Genomic DNA, 16981 nt, shown 5'->3' with positions numbered 1-16981 from the left:
CAGGTGTTACCTGGGTATCCAGCGGTGAGGGATGTGTGCGCCCAGGTCAACAGTCCGTCTCTTACCCCTGTGGGGACGTAGATGTGCTCAAGAGGGCAGGTAGCAGGCAAGGGTTCCCTCTCCAGAGCCTGGCGGATGTCCACATATACGTCCCAAAACACGGGGCCAATGATGCAGGGGGACGGAATGATAGGTTGGAGGGCACTTACAAGACTCTCAACTGACATGGAACCTAGGAAGGGTTTGGCAGAACTATGATGATGGAACCACTCATGCCTACCTTGGGAGATGGGTGATCACGGGGCCACCTCTCCGCTCCAGTGGACCCTGTGTTGGAAGGCAACAGACACAGCTGAAGCTGGTGCCCCTTCTGGCCGCCATCTGGACACAGCCCCAGCTGTCTCCGGTGACGCTGCTCTGCTACAGAGCGTGTGTGGCCCCTACCTCCATGGGTTCAGGATCTGCCTCAGAACGAACAAAGGAGGAGGGCGAGGAGAGTGAGGTGCCGGCGCTCCCGAAGAAGGTTGTCCAGATGGATGGCCATCGCGATGAGCATGTCTAAGGAAAGGTTGTTTTCCCGGCACGTCGATTGCATTAGGACCTCTCGCGCAGTCATCTACTGAATAGGGTGCAGTAGACCGACGACGTCGAGCGCCGGAGAGAGGGAGTGGGAGTAGGCGTGACAGGAATGTGAAATGATTTATACTTTTACTTTTGATACTTAAGTACATTTAAAACCATTTTTTTTTTTTACATTTACTCAAGTAGAATTTTACTGGTGACTTTCACTTTTACTTCAGTCATTTTCAATTAAGTTATCTTTACTTTGACTGAAGTATGACAATTGGGTACTTTTTCCACCACTGAGTGTGATATATTTGGGCTTGAAGTGGGGACTTTTTTCTGTGGCAATGCCGTATGTTTCCCATCTGATATGACGGCTAACACTTTTCAGTCTACGTTTCTTTCCAGGGCTGGGTTTTATTTGAATGTTACCACCCACCAGCATGGCACTATTTATGAATCAGAAACGCCTGCAAAGTCCTTCCTCTTTGCAAGTCTCAACTGAACCAAACAGCTTTTCGCCGTAGCCAACACTTGGCCGCCTGAGCCGTGGAGCAAATTAAAATAGGGGGTGCGAACGTATGTTTTTTTTCACCTCTACTTTTTTTTACAGAAATTTAACATGGATCAGTTATACATTTCAACCTACTTTTTTTAGCTAGTCTGTATTAAAATATATATAAATATATACATTTCATAAATGGTATGATTGCACTTTGCATCCATGCTCCCCCATCGCCCCAACATGAATGCTTCACTACATGCTTCATTGCTTTGGTTGGTGCAGCCCGCGTCTATCCTATATTATAAACTGGTTAGTTTGAGCCCTGAATGCTGATTGGCTGACAGCCGTGGTTTATCCGACCATGTACCACGGGTTTGAACTGCTGATTTTTACTGCTCTAATTACATTGATAACCTGTTTATAAAATATCAATAAGGCACCTCAGGGTTTGTGGTATATGGCGGCCAATATACCAAGGCTAAGGGCTGTGTCCAGGCACTCCGTGTTGCATTGTGCGTAAGAACACCTCTTAGCTGTGGTATATTGGCCATATACCACCCCCCCCCCTCGTGCCTTATTGCTTAAATGAACAGGCACCTGCAAAATAACATCCAAGGAACTTGTTTATCTATTTTTGCTGTTCTGTTGTAACATTTGTATTGGTGTTTTGTGTCTGATGTACTCAGGGTGTTGTTACATGTCATTTGCGAAATGCATCATGAGCAGAGTAATTGTAGCCTATCATTTCACTTCCCCTGTGAGAACCATGAGCACGGCTGACTTGGCTTTGCTGTACCACAGCTGAAGCCTGCCAGTTTCACCGTGTCCATTATAATGTTGAAAAACAGTTTCTTATGGAAGATGCCAAAACTTTGGAGATAACAATAGATGGTGAAGTCAAAGATACTGGTTTCCATCTGTGGTGAAGTTTTCCCTATTATGCTAATGAAAACTCCAGTAGAACCAGTTTAGCCAGCTGGCTAATCCTTTGAATACAGAGTAGTTTGAAAAAAGACTGCAACAACAGATAACGTTAGCTAGTTAGATAAGGTTAATAAGATGGCTAGCTAAGGTTAGCATGCTACCTAGCTACACTGACAGCTGTCAATTGCCTATTTGTTGATGTTTCTCAATCACTCGAGGTGGAAGTCATTACAACATTATTTCCCTCCCCCAATTTGTGAATATGTATATGTAGCCTGCATCATTCTTCGGAGGTGGAACCTAAACAAAAATTATATCGAAATAGGGGCGGCATTGCCCTCTGGTGGGCGCATTTAAAATCAAACGATGTGTATAAACCCTGGATTGCTTATGCTATGTATTGGCCAGTGAAAGGCTTTGAAGCCACCGGTCAGCCATATTGGTACTCCTCAGAAGGAGCAGTCCTCCATAGGAATTAATGGAATTCTACAATCTTTCAATATTATCTTTCAAGGACAAAATGGTATGTATTACAGTAACTGTCATGTTATGTCTTGTCCCTGTGCTTTCTCTTCTCTTCGTTTCCCCCTGCTGGTCGTATTAGGTTACTATCTCTCTCTCTCTCTATCGTTCCGTTCCTGCTCCCAGCTGTTCCCCATTCTCCTAACGACCTCGTTTACTCTCTCACACCTGTCTCCTCTTTTGCCCTCTGATTAAGTCTCTATTTCTCTCTCTGTTTCTGCTTCTGTCCTTGTCGGATTCTTGTTTGCTTTGCCCTTGTCCTGTCCTGTCGTAATCTGCCTCTTCATCAGATGCTGCGTGTGAGCAGGTGTCTCTGTCCTCTACGGCCCGCGCCTACCCAGAGGGACCTGCAGTCTGTTGCCGCTAGCCCTGCAATTCTCCTCTACTACTAGAAGGAGGACTCTCCTGCAAAGATAGAGGATTTATGTTTTCCCTGTTTGGACAGCTCCTGTAAAGATTGAGGATTTATGTTTTCCCTGTTTGGACATTAAAAGACTCTGTTTCTGTTGAATCGCTGTTGGGTCCTCACTCACCTGCATAACAGTAACATTATTACTCTCTAAAAATATATATTTTAAGGAATATAAGGAAAACAAATGTAGACATTAATAAATGAATTTCTATATCGTCCAAAATATTATTTTTTACTGGAGTAGGAGTACCAAGATGGCTGCGCGGTGGCTTCAAACAAATAGATATCTAGGGTTAATGCATATAATTGGTTAAAGTGGAAAGACCAGTGCCAATTTTTGTTAATTGCAACTTTTCCAACTTTTCCAGTCAATATATCATCTGGCTCTGTGTGCACTTGCTATGTTAATGATGCTGAGTGTTTGGTGTCATCACTGTGACTTGCGGTTTTATGGTTTTTGTTGTCAGGCTTGGGTAGGTTACTTTCTAAATGTAATCCATTACAGTTACTAGTTACCTGTCCAAAATTGTAATCCATAATGTAACTTTTGGATTACCCAAACTCGGTAATGTAATCTGATTAAATGCAGTTACTTTTAGATTACTTTCACCTTAAGAGGCATTAGAAGAAGACAAAATTGTATGTTACCAATTAAACGACATCTATTGCAGGTTAAATCAATGTTAAAGTTTACATAACTGGCCATATATGGATGTTCCATTTTACTTTATGGGTTGGTTATGTAGGCTTCTTCTAACCTATCGCTTTCTACTACATATAATAATACGGTTAAATTATGTCCAAAAATGGATGTAGCAACTACAGATAGACTTAAAGGGACTATCAGAAGTGTGTGAGTTTGAGCATGTGTCAGATGTTGCAGGAGTGCGTTTTTCACTGGCTGTCCACTGGTTTCAGAAACAATGCTTGATAGGCAGCTTAAACTTCTTGAATTCAACCATTATTGTGTTCAAATACACATGTAGATTTGTGAACAGCCATCCTCAACAACCACAATCCGTAAGGCGCAAACAGCTAAGGGAGAGAGCAGCAGTGTGATTCACATCAATGCGCTATGGTAGATATCAATAATAAGTGATATCTGTATCGCCGTAGACCCTGCTGTCATCCTAAACCTTAGCGTTTATTCAAATTGGATCATCTTTGAATGCTGACAGTAGTTGCAACATTGGAAGACATAGGTTGGACTGTAGCCTACAAAAGCCTATTCCTGCTCTTTTCACACGATCCATCAAACACATTTGGTATGTCATCATACTGGTCTCTGACTTGTGTTCAGACTCGCTCAAGTGGAACCACCTTAAACCTGCACTGTTTTTCAATGCTGATTTGAATGTCATTGAGAAAACAGAGACATGTTAAACATCCTTTCTCTATTTAAAAGTAATCCTCGAAGTAATCATCTAGTTTTTCAAAAGTATCTGTAATCTGATTACAATATTTTTGCTGGTAACGTAACGGATTACGTTAACTGTTTAAAAAAAATCCCTTATATGTAACTGATTACATGTAATCCGTTACTCCCCAACCCTGTTATATTGTCATTATAGTTTATTTGTACGTGTGTTTATGTTGCTGCCTGTTGCCCAGGGCACCCTTGAAAAACAAATTTGCATGTCAGTGTGACTCACAAGGTTAAATGAATCATAAAAAAATAAAAGGATTAACTGAAAACGGAGTTGTACATCAAGTTGAATCTTTAGTTGGTACTTCAGACAACTGAAACAAAAAACATGCCATTACAGTTAGCTTGTAAAATGGGATTTGAAAGGTTAGATAATGCATAAAATTAATTAAATCATAAGGAAGTTGCATAGCAAGTTGAATCATTAGTTGGCACCGTATAAAATTGTATAAAATACCATTCCATCAGGATAAATAGCTTTAAAAAGCTTTTGAAAACTGTAAGGGAAAGTGACATCTTTCAGGATGACTCAAACCACCATTAGAGCTTTTGAACACCTATTGTAGCTTGCTACCCCTGACAGACATTGAGTTTCTACCTATTGATTTTTGCCCAGGGTTTTCTCACATGAAGTGTTTTAAAATGTCCTTATCCTGTTACTGGCAGGTTAATGTTCACCTCAACTCTTCTGCATCTCGTTCTTGTCCCATGATTTTTGTACACTGACAAATCCCAATGCCACACGGCTCTTCCTCTCCAAAGAATCGATAATAATAGACTCACTGCTCCTTATTCATAGCCGTTCTGGCTTTGCCTCGATTCCTCATTCAACAGCATAATTAATTGGCCATATTTTCCAATTCAGTCATTGCTAGCCTTGCAGCAAAAAGGGGGAGCCGATGTAGCACAACCATGACATTAAAAACCAAAAGGCACAGATGTTTGTTCTTCATTAACCTAGTGGGCTCCATTTAGAACACATTGCACACTTGAGGATGGAGCTTGTTTCTTGCTACAGGTGGCAATGCACCTCTCTCTGACCCAGAATTAATTTTGTCTGTATCTCAAAGTTTTTCTCGAAGTACCTGGGAGCAACAGTTTGAGGGTGAATCCCATTTAAATCCCAGGAAATGGCCACCACTCCCGTCCATGATTTCTTTCTTCCATTGGAATTGCATGTCTGTTTGTACCCATATTAGAATGAACATGGGAAGTCAAACCTTTTACATCCCCTTGATACTGGTTAATGTTCTTATCTTGTAGTATTAGGTCTTTACAAAGCAAATAACAAAACGTTTGCTATTATAAAATGGTTATGGATTGACTGGGCTGGCAGACGGTGTCAAGAAAACCCACAAAGAGAACTGTTCAGTTCATTAATGGCTCAGTAGCTTTTGATTGAAAACTTCCATTACTCAGACAGGGAACACCACCTACCCAAATCTTCCCAGAGCAGCCACCGCTGACGAGAGCGTAATGTATTTCCCCAGATTTGATCAAGCCTGTTAATGTGATTAAATGAGACTCCCCCCCCCCCACACACACACACACACACACATAGACACACACTATAGGCCCACTTAAAATGCAAATGACCAAGCAATGACTGGTGTCCACCTGGTGCCTACAGAATAGATTCAGAACTGGGTTTTCATCCTCATTGTCCAGACTAAACGGAGTGGCAGTGTAGAGGATGAACCAGGTCTGCCACTCAGCCTCTTTGTTTCCCTAGACTGCTTTCACATTTTATTAGCTCTATTATAAAGACAGTATATAGCTCATCCCTGCTTCCCCAGGCTGCTTCCCGATTGCATTAACTTAAACATTACATCTCATTTCCTGTTTTCTCTCTCCTCCCCCACAGTTCGTGGCACACCCCAACTGCCAGCAGCAGCTGCTGACGATCTGGTATGAGAACCTGTCGGGCCTGAGGGAGCAGACTATCGCTGTAAAGTGCCTGGTGGTGGTGGCTGTGGCCCTGGGTCTGCCCCTGCTGGCTGTGGGTTACTGGTTCGCCCCTTGCAGTCGGGTAAGAGTACCACGTCCACTGACATACCGCTGACTCTCGCTTACCATTTGTTGTTGTAGTCAGAGCAATGTTGATGGAGTATGTTTGTTTACAAAACTGCACAAACGCTCGTATGCACATGCACGCTGAGATGTTGAACTGCTGTACCCTCTTTAACCACTCTGGTTATTATTTGACCCTGCTGGTCATCTATGAACGTTTGGACGTCTTGAAGAACGATCTGGCCTTGTAGTTGGAATCCAAAATTGGCAGATTTGTTATTGTTTTTATTTTGAGAAAATGCGCCTCCAGCATCGTGGAGAAAAAAATCACAGTACATGCTCTGCTGTTCTATCTTGCGTGAAATTATGTACAATGATGTCAGAGGTGTTCGTTGTTTGACGTAACGTCTTTGTTGTAATATCGCAAACGGACCTGGCAGTTTCCCCGCTATAATCTCCACAGAACACAGCCAGGAGAGGACTGGCCACCCCTCTGAGCCTGGTTCCACTCTAGGTTTCTTCCTAGGTTCATTCCTTTCTAGGGAGTTTTTCACTGCCACTGTGCCTCTGCACAGTGCTCTTTGGGGTTATAGGCTGGGAATCTGTATTGCACTTTGTGACAACTGCTGATATAAAAAGGTTTTAGAAAATAAATGTGATAGCTTTATTTTGATTGATTGATTATTGTTTTGCAATGTGACATGTAATGTCTGCCAAGAGAGTATAGATAGAAATCTGGCATGCAAGGCCACCCACCGCCATCATTCCTGCCACTCAGAACCTCTCAGGTAGATCAACTGGTGCATAACCAGGCTGTAGAGTTCAAAGTGAAATACAGAGGCAGTGTTGGGACAAAATTCACCAATTGTGTTCCCTTCATTTATCTCAACTCAAACCAGAGTATATGAAGAGTATTGTTTCTAGCCCATATAATTACATATATATGGTTCCATTACCCAAACTTCCCATTGAAAAGTAAAACAGACATTTACAGCCACCTGTGATTAAAGTAAATAAGTATAGGAGTGTGAGGGTAAGTAGTCTAGTGGTGTGAGGGTAAATAAAAAGTCTAGGAATGTGTTGGTAAATAAATAGTCAAGGAATGTGAAGGTAAATAAATAGTCTAGGAGTGTGAGGGTAAATAAATAGTCTAGGAGTGAGGGTAAATAAATAGTCTAGGAGTGTGATGGTAAATAAATAGTCTAGGAGTGTGAAGGTAAATAAATAGTCTAGGAGTGTGAAGGTAAATAAATAGTCAAGGAATGTGAAGGTAAATAAATAGTCTAGGAGTGTGAAGGTAAATAAATAGTCTAGGAATGTGAAGGTAAATAAATAGTCTAGGAGTGTGAAGGTAAATAAATAGTCTAGGAGTGTGAAGGTAAATAAATAGTCAAGGAATGTGAAGGTAAATAAATAGTCTAGGAGTGTGAAGGTAAATAAATAGTCAAGGAATGTGAAGGTAAATAAATAGTCTAGGAGTGTGAAGATAAATAAATAGTCTAGGAGTGTGAAGGTAAATACATAGTCTAGGAGTGTGAAGGTAAATACATAGTCTAGGAGTGTAAAGGTAAATAAATAGTCTAGGAGTGTGAAGGTAAATAAATAGTCTAGGAGTGTGAAGGTAAATAAGTAGTCTAGGAGTGTGAGGGTAAATAAATAGTCTAGGAGTGAGGGTAAATAAATAGTCTAGGAGTGTGAGGGTAAATAAATAGTCTAGGAGTGTGAAGGTAAATAAATAGTCTAGGAGTGTGAAGGTAAATAAATAGTCTAGGAGTGTGAAGGTAAATAAATAGTCTAGGAGTGTGAAGGTAAATAAATAGTCTAGGAGTGTGAGGGTAAATAAATAGTCTCGGGGTGTGAGGGTAAATAAATAGTCTAGGAGTGTGAAGGTAAATAAATAGTCTAGGAGTGTGAAGGTAAATAAATAGTCTAGGAGTGTGAAGGTAAATAAATAGTCTAGGAGTGTGAAGGTAAATAAATAGTCTAGGAGTGTGAGGGTAAATAAATAGTCTAGGAGTGTGAGGGTAAATAAATAGTCTAGGAGTGAGGGTAAATAAATAGTCTAGGAGTGTGAGGGTAAATAAATAGTCTAAGAGTGTGAGGGTAAATAAATAGTCTAGGAGTGTGAAGGTAAATAAATAGTCTAGGAGTGTGAAGGTAAATAAATAGTCTAGGAGTGTGAGGGTAAATAAATAGTCTAGGAGTGTGAGGGTAAATAAATAGTCTCGGTGTGAGGGTAAATAAATAGTCTAGGAGTGTGAAGGTAAATAAATAGTCTAGGAGTGTGAAGGTAAATAAATAGTCTAGGAGTGAGGGTAAATAAATAGTCTAGGGGTGTGAGGGTAAATAAATAGTCTAGGAGTGTGAGGGTAAATAAATAGTCTAGGAGTGTGAGGGTAAATAAAAAGTCTAGGAGTGTGAGGGTAAATAAATAGTCTAGGAGTGAGGGTAAATAAATAGTCTAGGAGTGTGAGGGTAAATAAATAGTCTAGGAGTGAGGGTAAATAAATAGTCTCAGGTGTGAGGGTAAATAAATAGTCTAGGAGTGTGAAGGTAAATAAATAGTCTAGGAGTGTGAGGGTAAATAAATAGTCTCAGGGTGTGAGGGTAAATAAATAGTCTAGGAGTGGGTAAATAAATAGTCTCAGGGTAAATAAATAGTCTAGGAGGAGGGTAAATAAATAGTCTCAGGTGTGAGGGTAAATAAATAGTCTAGGAGTGTGAAGGTAAATAAATAGTCTAGGAGTGTGAGGGTAAATAAATAGTCTCAGGGTGTGAGGGTAAATAAATAGTCTAGGAGTGTGAAGGTAAATAAATAGTCTAGGAGTGTGAAGGTAAATAAATAGTCTAGGAGTGTGAGGGTAAATAAATAGTCTAGGAGTGTGAGGGTAAATAAATAGTCTAGGAGTGAGGGTAAATAAATAGTCTAAGAGTGTGAGGGTAAATAAATAGTCTAGGAGTGTGAAGGTAAATAAATAGTCTAGGAGTGTGAAGGTAAATAAATAGTCTAGGAGTGTGAGGGTAAATAAATAGTCTAGGAGTGTGAAGGTAAATAAATAGTCTAGGAGTGTGAGGGTAAATAAATAGTCTCGGGGTGTGAGGGTAAATAAATAGTCTCAGGGTGTGAGGGTAAATAAATAGTCTAGGAGTGTGAAGGTAAATAAATAGTCTAGGAGTGAGGGTAAATAAATAGTCTCAGGTGTGAGGGTAAATAAATAGTCTAGGAGTGTGAAGGTAAATAAATAGTCTAGGAGTGTGAAGGTAAATAAATAGTCTAGGAGTGTGAGGGTAAATAAATAGTCTCAGGGTGTGAGGGTAAATAAATAGTCTAGGAGTGTGAAGGTAAATAAATAGTCTAGGAGTGTGAAGGTAAATAAATAGTCTAGGAGTGTGAGGGTAAATAAATAGTCTAGGAGTGTGAAGGTAAATAAATAGTCTAGGAGTGTGAGGGTAAATAAATAGTCTTGGGGTGTGAGGGTAAATAAATAGTCTCAGGGTGTGAGGGTAAATAAATAGTCTAGGAGTGTGAAGGTAAATAAATAGTCTAGGAGTGAGGGTAAATAAATAGTCTAAGAGTGTGAGGGTAAATAAATAGTCTAGGAGTGTGAAGGTAAATAAATAGTCTAGGAGTGTGAAGGTAAATAAATAGTCTAGGAGTGTGAGGGTAAATAAATAGTCTAGGAGTGTGAAGGTAAATAAATAGTCTAGGAGTGTGAGGGTAAATAAATAGTCTCGGGGTGTGAGGGTAAATAAATAGTCTCAGGGTGTGAGGGTAAATAAATAGTCTAGGAGTGTGAAGGTAAATAAATAGTCTAGGAGTGAGGGTAAATAAATAGTCTAGGAGTGAGGGTAAATAAATAGTCTAGGAGTGTGAGGGTAAATAAATAGTCTCGGGGTGTGAAGGTAAATAAATAGTCTAGGAGTGTGAAGGTAAATAAATAGTTTAGGAGTGTGAGGATAAATAAATATGGTGTAGTGTGCTTGTTTGTTTATATTCACTTACCCTGCCCTACCCAGGTGGTTTATGGATAGGTCTTAAGTTTCAGTAGTATAACGAGAGTCTCTCACAACACTCCAATTAAATGTAAGTGTTAGATTTTCTATCTTTAGGGACGTTGTTTACCCTCTCATAAAGCCAAGACTAACAATGTGTGTTTTAATCATTGAGGGCTATAAGAGGAATGGAGAAAAACAGAGCAACAGCTGGGCATGTTAATGGCGCGATGCCAATTTGGGTTGTTGGCATCATTACTATTGCTATGTTTATTTAGAGGTGGCACCTTGAGAACACTTCGATTTGTTTTTCAGGAATGCTTTGGCATAGGATAGGATTAGGACTAGTAGTAGCTTTTCAGTTGTATAGATCATGAACGAAACCAAAGAAAGTCTAAGTCAATTAATTCGACCACCTAAACTGAATTGATTTGTGTTTGTTGTGAAGTTACTCCAGACTTTCAAGCAGGTTGAGGTGGCTGTAGCATAGTTTTCTCCATACTTCACAACCAACTAATTTCATCCGACAGGTATATTACTATGCAGGTTCATGGAGTTAGCCAAATAGCTTTAATAAACAAACAGAAATAACTGTTGATTGTTTGGTTCATTAAGAAAGCTAAACGTACATATATGTGTTTTTTGTTGTTGAGAAAATTAGGCCAAGCCCATTTCAAACTTATCTTTCAAAAAAAAAAGATGTGTAGGCAAATTAGCTGGCTAACTATCCTGATTTGTAGTATAGGTTGAGGTGGTTGCAGCATAGTTACTCCAGAGACTCCTTATTGACTGAACTCTCCCTGTGCATCCCACCGATCTCACCTGAAGGTTTTACTTGCTATGATGTGGTTATTTAACCTACCTAAGTTGAATGCACTGATTGTAAGTCACTATGGATGAGAGCATCTGCTAAATAACTGAGGTGATTATTTTCTGCAGCTGGGCAATGCTTTGCGCAGCCCCTTTATGAAGTTTGTGGCCCATGCCGCCTCCTTCATCATCTTCCTGTGCCTGCTGTTGTTCAACGCATCGGACCGCTTCGAGGGAATCCGCACCATGCCAAACGTGACCGTCACTGACCACCCCATGCAGATCTACCGGGTCAAGACCACTGAATTCAGCTGGACTGAGATTCTCATCATGGTCTGGGTCACAGGTGAGAGAGGATTTATTTGTTTAATTAATTAACATGTTATGGTACTGTGGAGGATTGACGGCACCAGAAGGGCTTGGAAAGGTGTGGACATGCGTCAGAGGCAAGGACGTACATCAGAGTTATGTTTCATGTCCTGCTTAGATTCAAGTGTCACTGAGGTGACTGTCCTGGTTAGATTCAAGTATCACTGAGTGGACTGTCCTGGTTAGATTCAAGTATCACTGAGTGGACTGTCCTGGTTAGATTCAAGTATCACTGAGTGGAATGTCCTGGTTAGATTCAAGTGTCACTGAGTGGACTGTCCTGGTTAGATTCAAGTGTCACTGAGCGGACTATCCTGGTTAGATTCAAGTGTCACTGAGTGGACTGTCCTGGTTAGATTCAAGTGTCACTGAGTGGACTGTCCTGGTTAGATTCAAGTGTCACTGAGTGGACTGTCCTGGTTAGATTCAAGTGTCACTGGGTGGACTGTCCTGGTTAGATTCAAGTGTCACTGAGTGGACTATCCTGGTTAGATTCAAGTGTCACTGAGTGGACTGTCCTGGTTAGATTCAAGTGTCACTGAGTGGACTATCCTGGTTAGATTCAAGTGTCACTGAGTGGACTGTCCTGGTTAGATTCAAGTGTCACTGAGTGGACTGTCCTGGTTAGATTCAAGTGTCACTAAGTGGACTGTCCAGGTTAGATTCAAGTGTCACTGAGTGGACTATCCTGGTTAGATTCACATGAAATGAAACATATATTGTTTTGTGTATTGTGCTCTATTTAGAACAGTCATCTCTTTTCAATGTGCTCTGAAGAACCTAGCATTTAAAACACAGCAGCTGTATGGCACAATAGTCAGGAGACTATTTTGTGCTTTTGACATTTTGAACACTGATGTACAGTATTAACTTTCTGAACATTCGAGACGTGTAGTCCACTTGTCATTCCAATCTCCTCTGCATTAGCGTAGCCTCTTCTCTAGCCTGTCAACTATGTGTCTGTCTATCCCTGTTCTCTCCTCTCTGCACAGACCATACAAACGCTCCACACCGCATGGCCGCAGCCACCCTAATCTGGTGGTCCCAGCGCGCACGACCCACGTGGAGTTCCAGGTCTCCGGTAGCCTCTGGAACTGCCGATCTGCGGCCAACAAGGCAGAGTTCATCTCAGCCTATGCCTCCCTCCAGTCCCTCGACTTCTTGGCTGACGGAAACATGGATCACCAAAGACAACACCGCTACTCCTACTGCTCTCTCTTCGTCCGCCGTGCTCTCACACCCCGAGAGCTTCTGGTCAGGGGGTTGGCACTTGCCTCATCTCTCCCATGTGGTCATTTCTCTTTCTCCCCTTACCCATCTGTCTATCGCCTGAATTCCTGCTGTCACAGTTACCAGCCCTTTCAAGCTTAACATCCTTATCATTTATCGCCCTCCAGGTTCCCTGGAGAGTTTTATCAATGAGCTTGATGCCTGATAAGATTATTCCTGAGGACGGCTCACCTCTCACAGTTCTGGGCAAACCTCCCCACGCTACCTTTGACTCATTCCTCTCTGCCTCCTTCTTTCCACTCCTCTCCTCTTTTGACCTCACCCTCTCACCTTCCCCCTACTCACAAGGCAGGCATACGCCTCGACCTCATCTTTACTAGATGCTGTTCCTCCACTAACCTCATTCAACTCCAAGTCTCCGACCACTACCTTGTATCCTTTTCCCTCTCGCTCTCATCCAACACTTCCCACACTGCCCCTATGGATGGTATCGACCGTCCCAACCTTCGCTGCCTCCTCCTCTTCCATCCTATCATCTCCCCTCTGCTCAAACCTTCTCCAACCTATCTCCTGATTCTGCCTCCCTCAACCCTCCTCTCCTCCCTTTCTGCATCCTTTGACTCTCTATGTCCCCTATCCTCCAGGCCGGCTCGGTCCTCCCCTCCCCGCTCCGTGGCTCGATCATTGGAGCTCACAGAACAGGGCTGGGCAGCCGAGCGGAAATGGACCGCCTCCTGCGGACTGATCCTTTCACTCCCTCCCTCTACATTTTCCTCCTCTGTCTCTGCTGCTAAAGCCACTTTCTACCACTTTTTCCAAGCATCTGCCTCTAACCCTAGGAAGCTCTTTGCCACCTTCCTCCCTCTTGAATCATGTTCCCCTGGCAGATGACTTCGTCAACCATTTTGAAAAGAAGGTCGATTTACATCCGATCCTCGTTTGCTAAGAAGGGACACCGCTGGTTCTGGTACCCTGTGCTCTGACCTCTTTCTCCCCTCTCTCTCCAGATGACATCAGAGTCTTGTGACGGCCGTCCGCCCAACAACCTGCCCGCTTGACCCTATCCCCTCCTCTCTTCTCCAGACCATCTCCGTGACCTTCTCCCTTACCTCACCTCGCTCATCAACTCATCCCTGACCGCTGGCTTTCACGTCCTCCCCTCTTCAAGTGAGTTGCACCCTTCTGAAAAACCTACTGTCCCTCCGATGTCAATTCAACTACAGACCAGTATCCCTTCTTTCTTTTCTCTCCAAAACTCTTGACGTGCCTCCTTAGCCAGCTCTCCCGCTATCTCTGAGAATGACCTTCTTGTCCAAATCAGATTTCAAGACTAGTCATTCAGTGAGACTGTCCTGGTTAGGAGGCGCTCCGCACTCAAGTGTCACTGCTCTCATCCTGGACCTGTCCTGATACTGTTCAGATCCTCCTCTCACCCTGAGTGGGCATCTGTCCTGGTTAGATTCGTCCCTACCTGACAGGTGTCACTGAGTGGACTGTCCTGGCTTACCACTGGTGTCCCCCAGTGTCACCCTGATTCTCGCTACACCAAGTCACTTGGCTCTGTCATAACCTCACATGGTCTCTCCTATCATTGCTATGCAGACGACACACAATTAATCTTCTCCTTTCCCCTTCTGACGACCAGGTGGCGACGCATCTCTGCATGTCTGGCAGACATATCAGATGACGGATCATCACCTGTCACTGGCAAGTGGACTGCTCTTCCTCCCGGGGAAGGACTGCCCGTTATGATCTCATCACGGTGACAACTCCATTGTGTCCTGAGTGGACTATCCTGGTTGATCCTGGACAACACCCTGTGTCACTGAGTGGCTGTCCTGGTTCATGCTTCAACATGTCACTGCCTCACACAGGAAGGAGGTCTAATCCAGGCACTTGTCATCTCAAGTGTTACTGAGTGGACTGGGCTCCTGCCTGTTTAAACCCTATTCAGAACGTGTCACCTTCCCAAGTTCTCTCACGACTGTCCTCCGCTTACTGGCTTCCAGTTGAAGCTCGCATCCGCTACAAGACCATGGTGTTGCCTACGGAGCTGTGACTGCACCTCACTAGGCTCTGATCAGGCCCTACACCCAAACAAGGGCACTGAGTGGACTACCCTGGCCTTAGATTCCTACCACTGAGGAAGAAAGCATAAAACTGTTTTGTGTATTGTGGAACAAACTCCCTCACGACGCCAGAAGCAGTCATCTCCACCTTCAGACACCTGAAACCCCAACTCTTTAAGGAATACCTAGGATTTAAAAATCACAAAAGACCTAGATGCACTATTGTAAAGTGGCTGTTCCACTGGATGTCATAAGGTGAAAGACTATTTGTGTGCTTTTGAGCATTTTGAAAATGTAATGTAAATGCAGTATATTGTAGAGTTACAGACAGTCGTTTGTTTTTTTAAATAAAAAGTGAAAGGTTTTAAGTTAAATTTCCATAGCTTCCCTGGTCAGTTTTACTTCATGTTTAGCAGCCATACTGACCTAAACTTGAACGAGCAGTTGGCAGTGCGTACTTGCGAGAGAGAGAATAGGTTAACTCTCTGGAGAGGGGGAAATCAGATGAGATTTTAGTGAGGAGCAGTCTTCAGTCCCGCTGCGGCTCCCGCAAGATCGAAATACCAATTACGGTGACACATCTGCAAATGGACCCTCTCCTTCCCCTCCTCTACACAGCAGTCTCCATTCTGTTCTCAGGATGGGGAGGTTTCCAGGGTTGAGTTCATTTGGCATCAAATGAACCCAGCCCTGGAATCAAATGGAACAAAATAAACTGAAACTAAGAGGAACATTTTCTGCTACAAAATGTTTTAAAATTGGTTTCCGTTGCGTGCCCTAATAAACACGACCGTCATATCGAGCCTGGTCAAGTTTGACGCCATTGCAGATGCATCCCATTTGGTCGGATAGGGCAGAAACCAGGAAGCGATTATAATGAGTCACTACCGGCCTTTTGACATGACCCAAGAGGTCCTCTGACCTTCATTCACCAATCATCTAAATGCAGGATCAATGGTCTCTCAGGAGGGAACATTTCATCATTTTTCTCTCCCTCTTTGACAGATTGAGTTAACGAATCGATGTAGAGACTATAACCATGTTCCATCTTCTGAATTAATTTTTAAAAGCTATGTTAGAGGTTTTAATCTGTAGTGATTCAATAAATGGCTTCAAAAGTACAGCTAGATTCAGACAGTTAATTTAATAAACAAACGAACCAATTTTCGGACCCTGAAGGTGGTTTCATTAGGTAGACATTAGATGGTTACTGAATCAACACACTTCAGTTTCACTATTGCCAACCGATTCAATGACACTATGGTCATTGAATGGTTTCGCAACAGAAAACAAAAATGTGTGTTTCTTATTGGACAAGTCCCTCTTTACCTTTAGTTTCGTAACTAACAAACACAACCCATGTCCTCTTGTTGCTGTTTCCTCTGCAGGGATGTTTCGCTCAGTTTCAGAACATTTTAATCTGTTTGGTGCCTAATGAACACAATCCACATCTTTGTTGCTTTCCACAGGGATGATGTGGTCTGAGTGTAAGGAACTGTGGACTGAGGGGCCAAGGGAATACAGCCAGCAGCTGTGGAACGTTCTGGACTTCGGCATGCTCTCAATCTTCATCGCCGCTTTCACTGCCCGGTTCTTCGCCTTCCTCCAGGCCACCAGAGCCCAGCAGTACGTCAACGAAAAGATCCACGCTACCGATCTCTCCCTAGTGACCCTACCCCCAGAGGTCAAATACTTCACCTACGGTGAGAGAAGAACTTCTGTATTCATTTTGTTACTCATGTCTGGATTTAGAATGAATACACCCATGATTCGTACTAAGCTGTAATTGTCTAATGCTGCATGGTGACACACGTACAGTACATAATTACTTTAAGTGCAACATTATCCACCTGGTAAACTGTACAAACTCTAACATTTCGTTAAAACATGCAAAAGGTCAACAAAAGGCTGGCACTTAAAATCACATAAAAGCCTGTTTTTAATTTGACATTGAGAGCAATAACGGCCTATGCAAATAGTAGTAGCATTATCATGACTCAAGATGAGACCCATATACAGACACGTGAGGCAAGTCTGAAAGATTTATTGAATAGACAGGAGCAGGAAAAAGGCAGGTTGAGGACAGACAGGGGTTCGTAATCCTGTTAATAGTCTGGAGACGTAGATGGCAGGCAGCCTCACGTCGT

General features: G+C 42.6%; 1 protein-coding gene across 1 annotated transcript in view; it reads left to right on the top strand.

The window, feature by feature from the left end:
* The first annotated feature begins 288 nt into the window (after nucleotides 1-288).
* LOC115130841 (short transient receptor potential channel 3) overlaps nucleotides 289-16981 on the top strand; it is a 36285-nt gene continuing 19592 nt past the window's right edge. Inside the window, exons 1-4 of the mRNA XM_065019082.1 lie at nucleotides 289-429; nucleotides 6218-6382; nucleotides 11296-11512; nucleotides 16304-16537. Of these exons, the coding sequence (XP_064875154.1) occupies nucleotides 289-429; nucleotides 6218-6382; nucleotides 11296-11512; nucleotides 16304-16537 (757 nt within the window). The remainder of the gene's footprint in view (nucleotides 430-6217; nucleotides 6383-11295; nucleotides 11513-16303; nucleotides 16538-16981) is intronic.

Source organism: Oncorhynchus nerka, linkage group LG6 (assembly GCF_034236695.1).
Source record: "Oncorhynchus nerka isolate Pitt River linkage group LG6, Oner_Uvic_2.0, whole genome shotgun sequence".
NCBI lineage: Eukaryota > Metazoa > Chordata > Actinopteri > Salmoniformes > Salmonidae > Oncorhynchus > Oncorhynchus nerka.
Note: the sequence above shows the minus strand (reverse complement) of the source record. Positions and strands in the feature narration are given on the sequence as shown.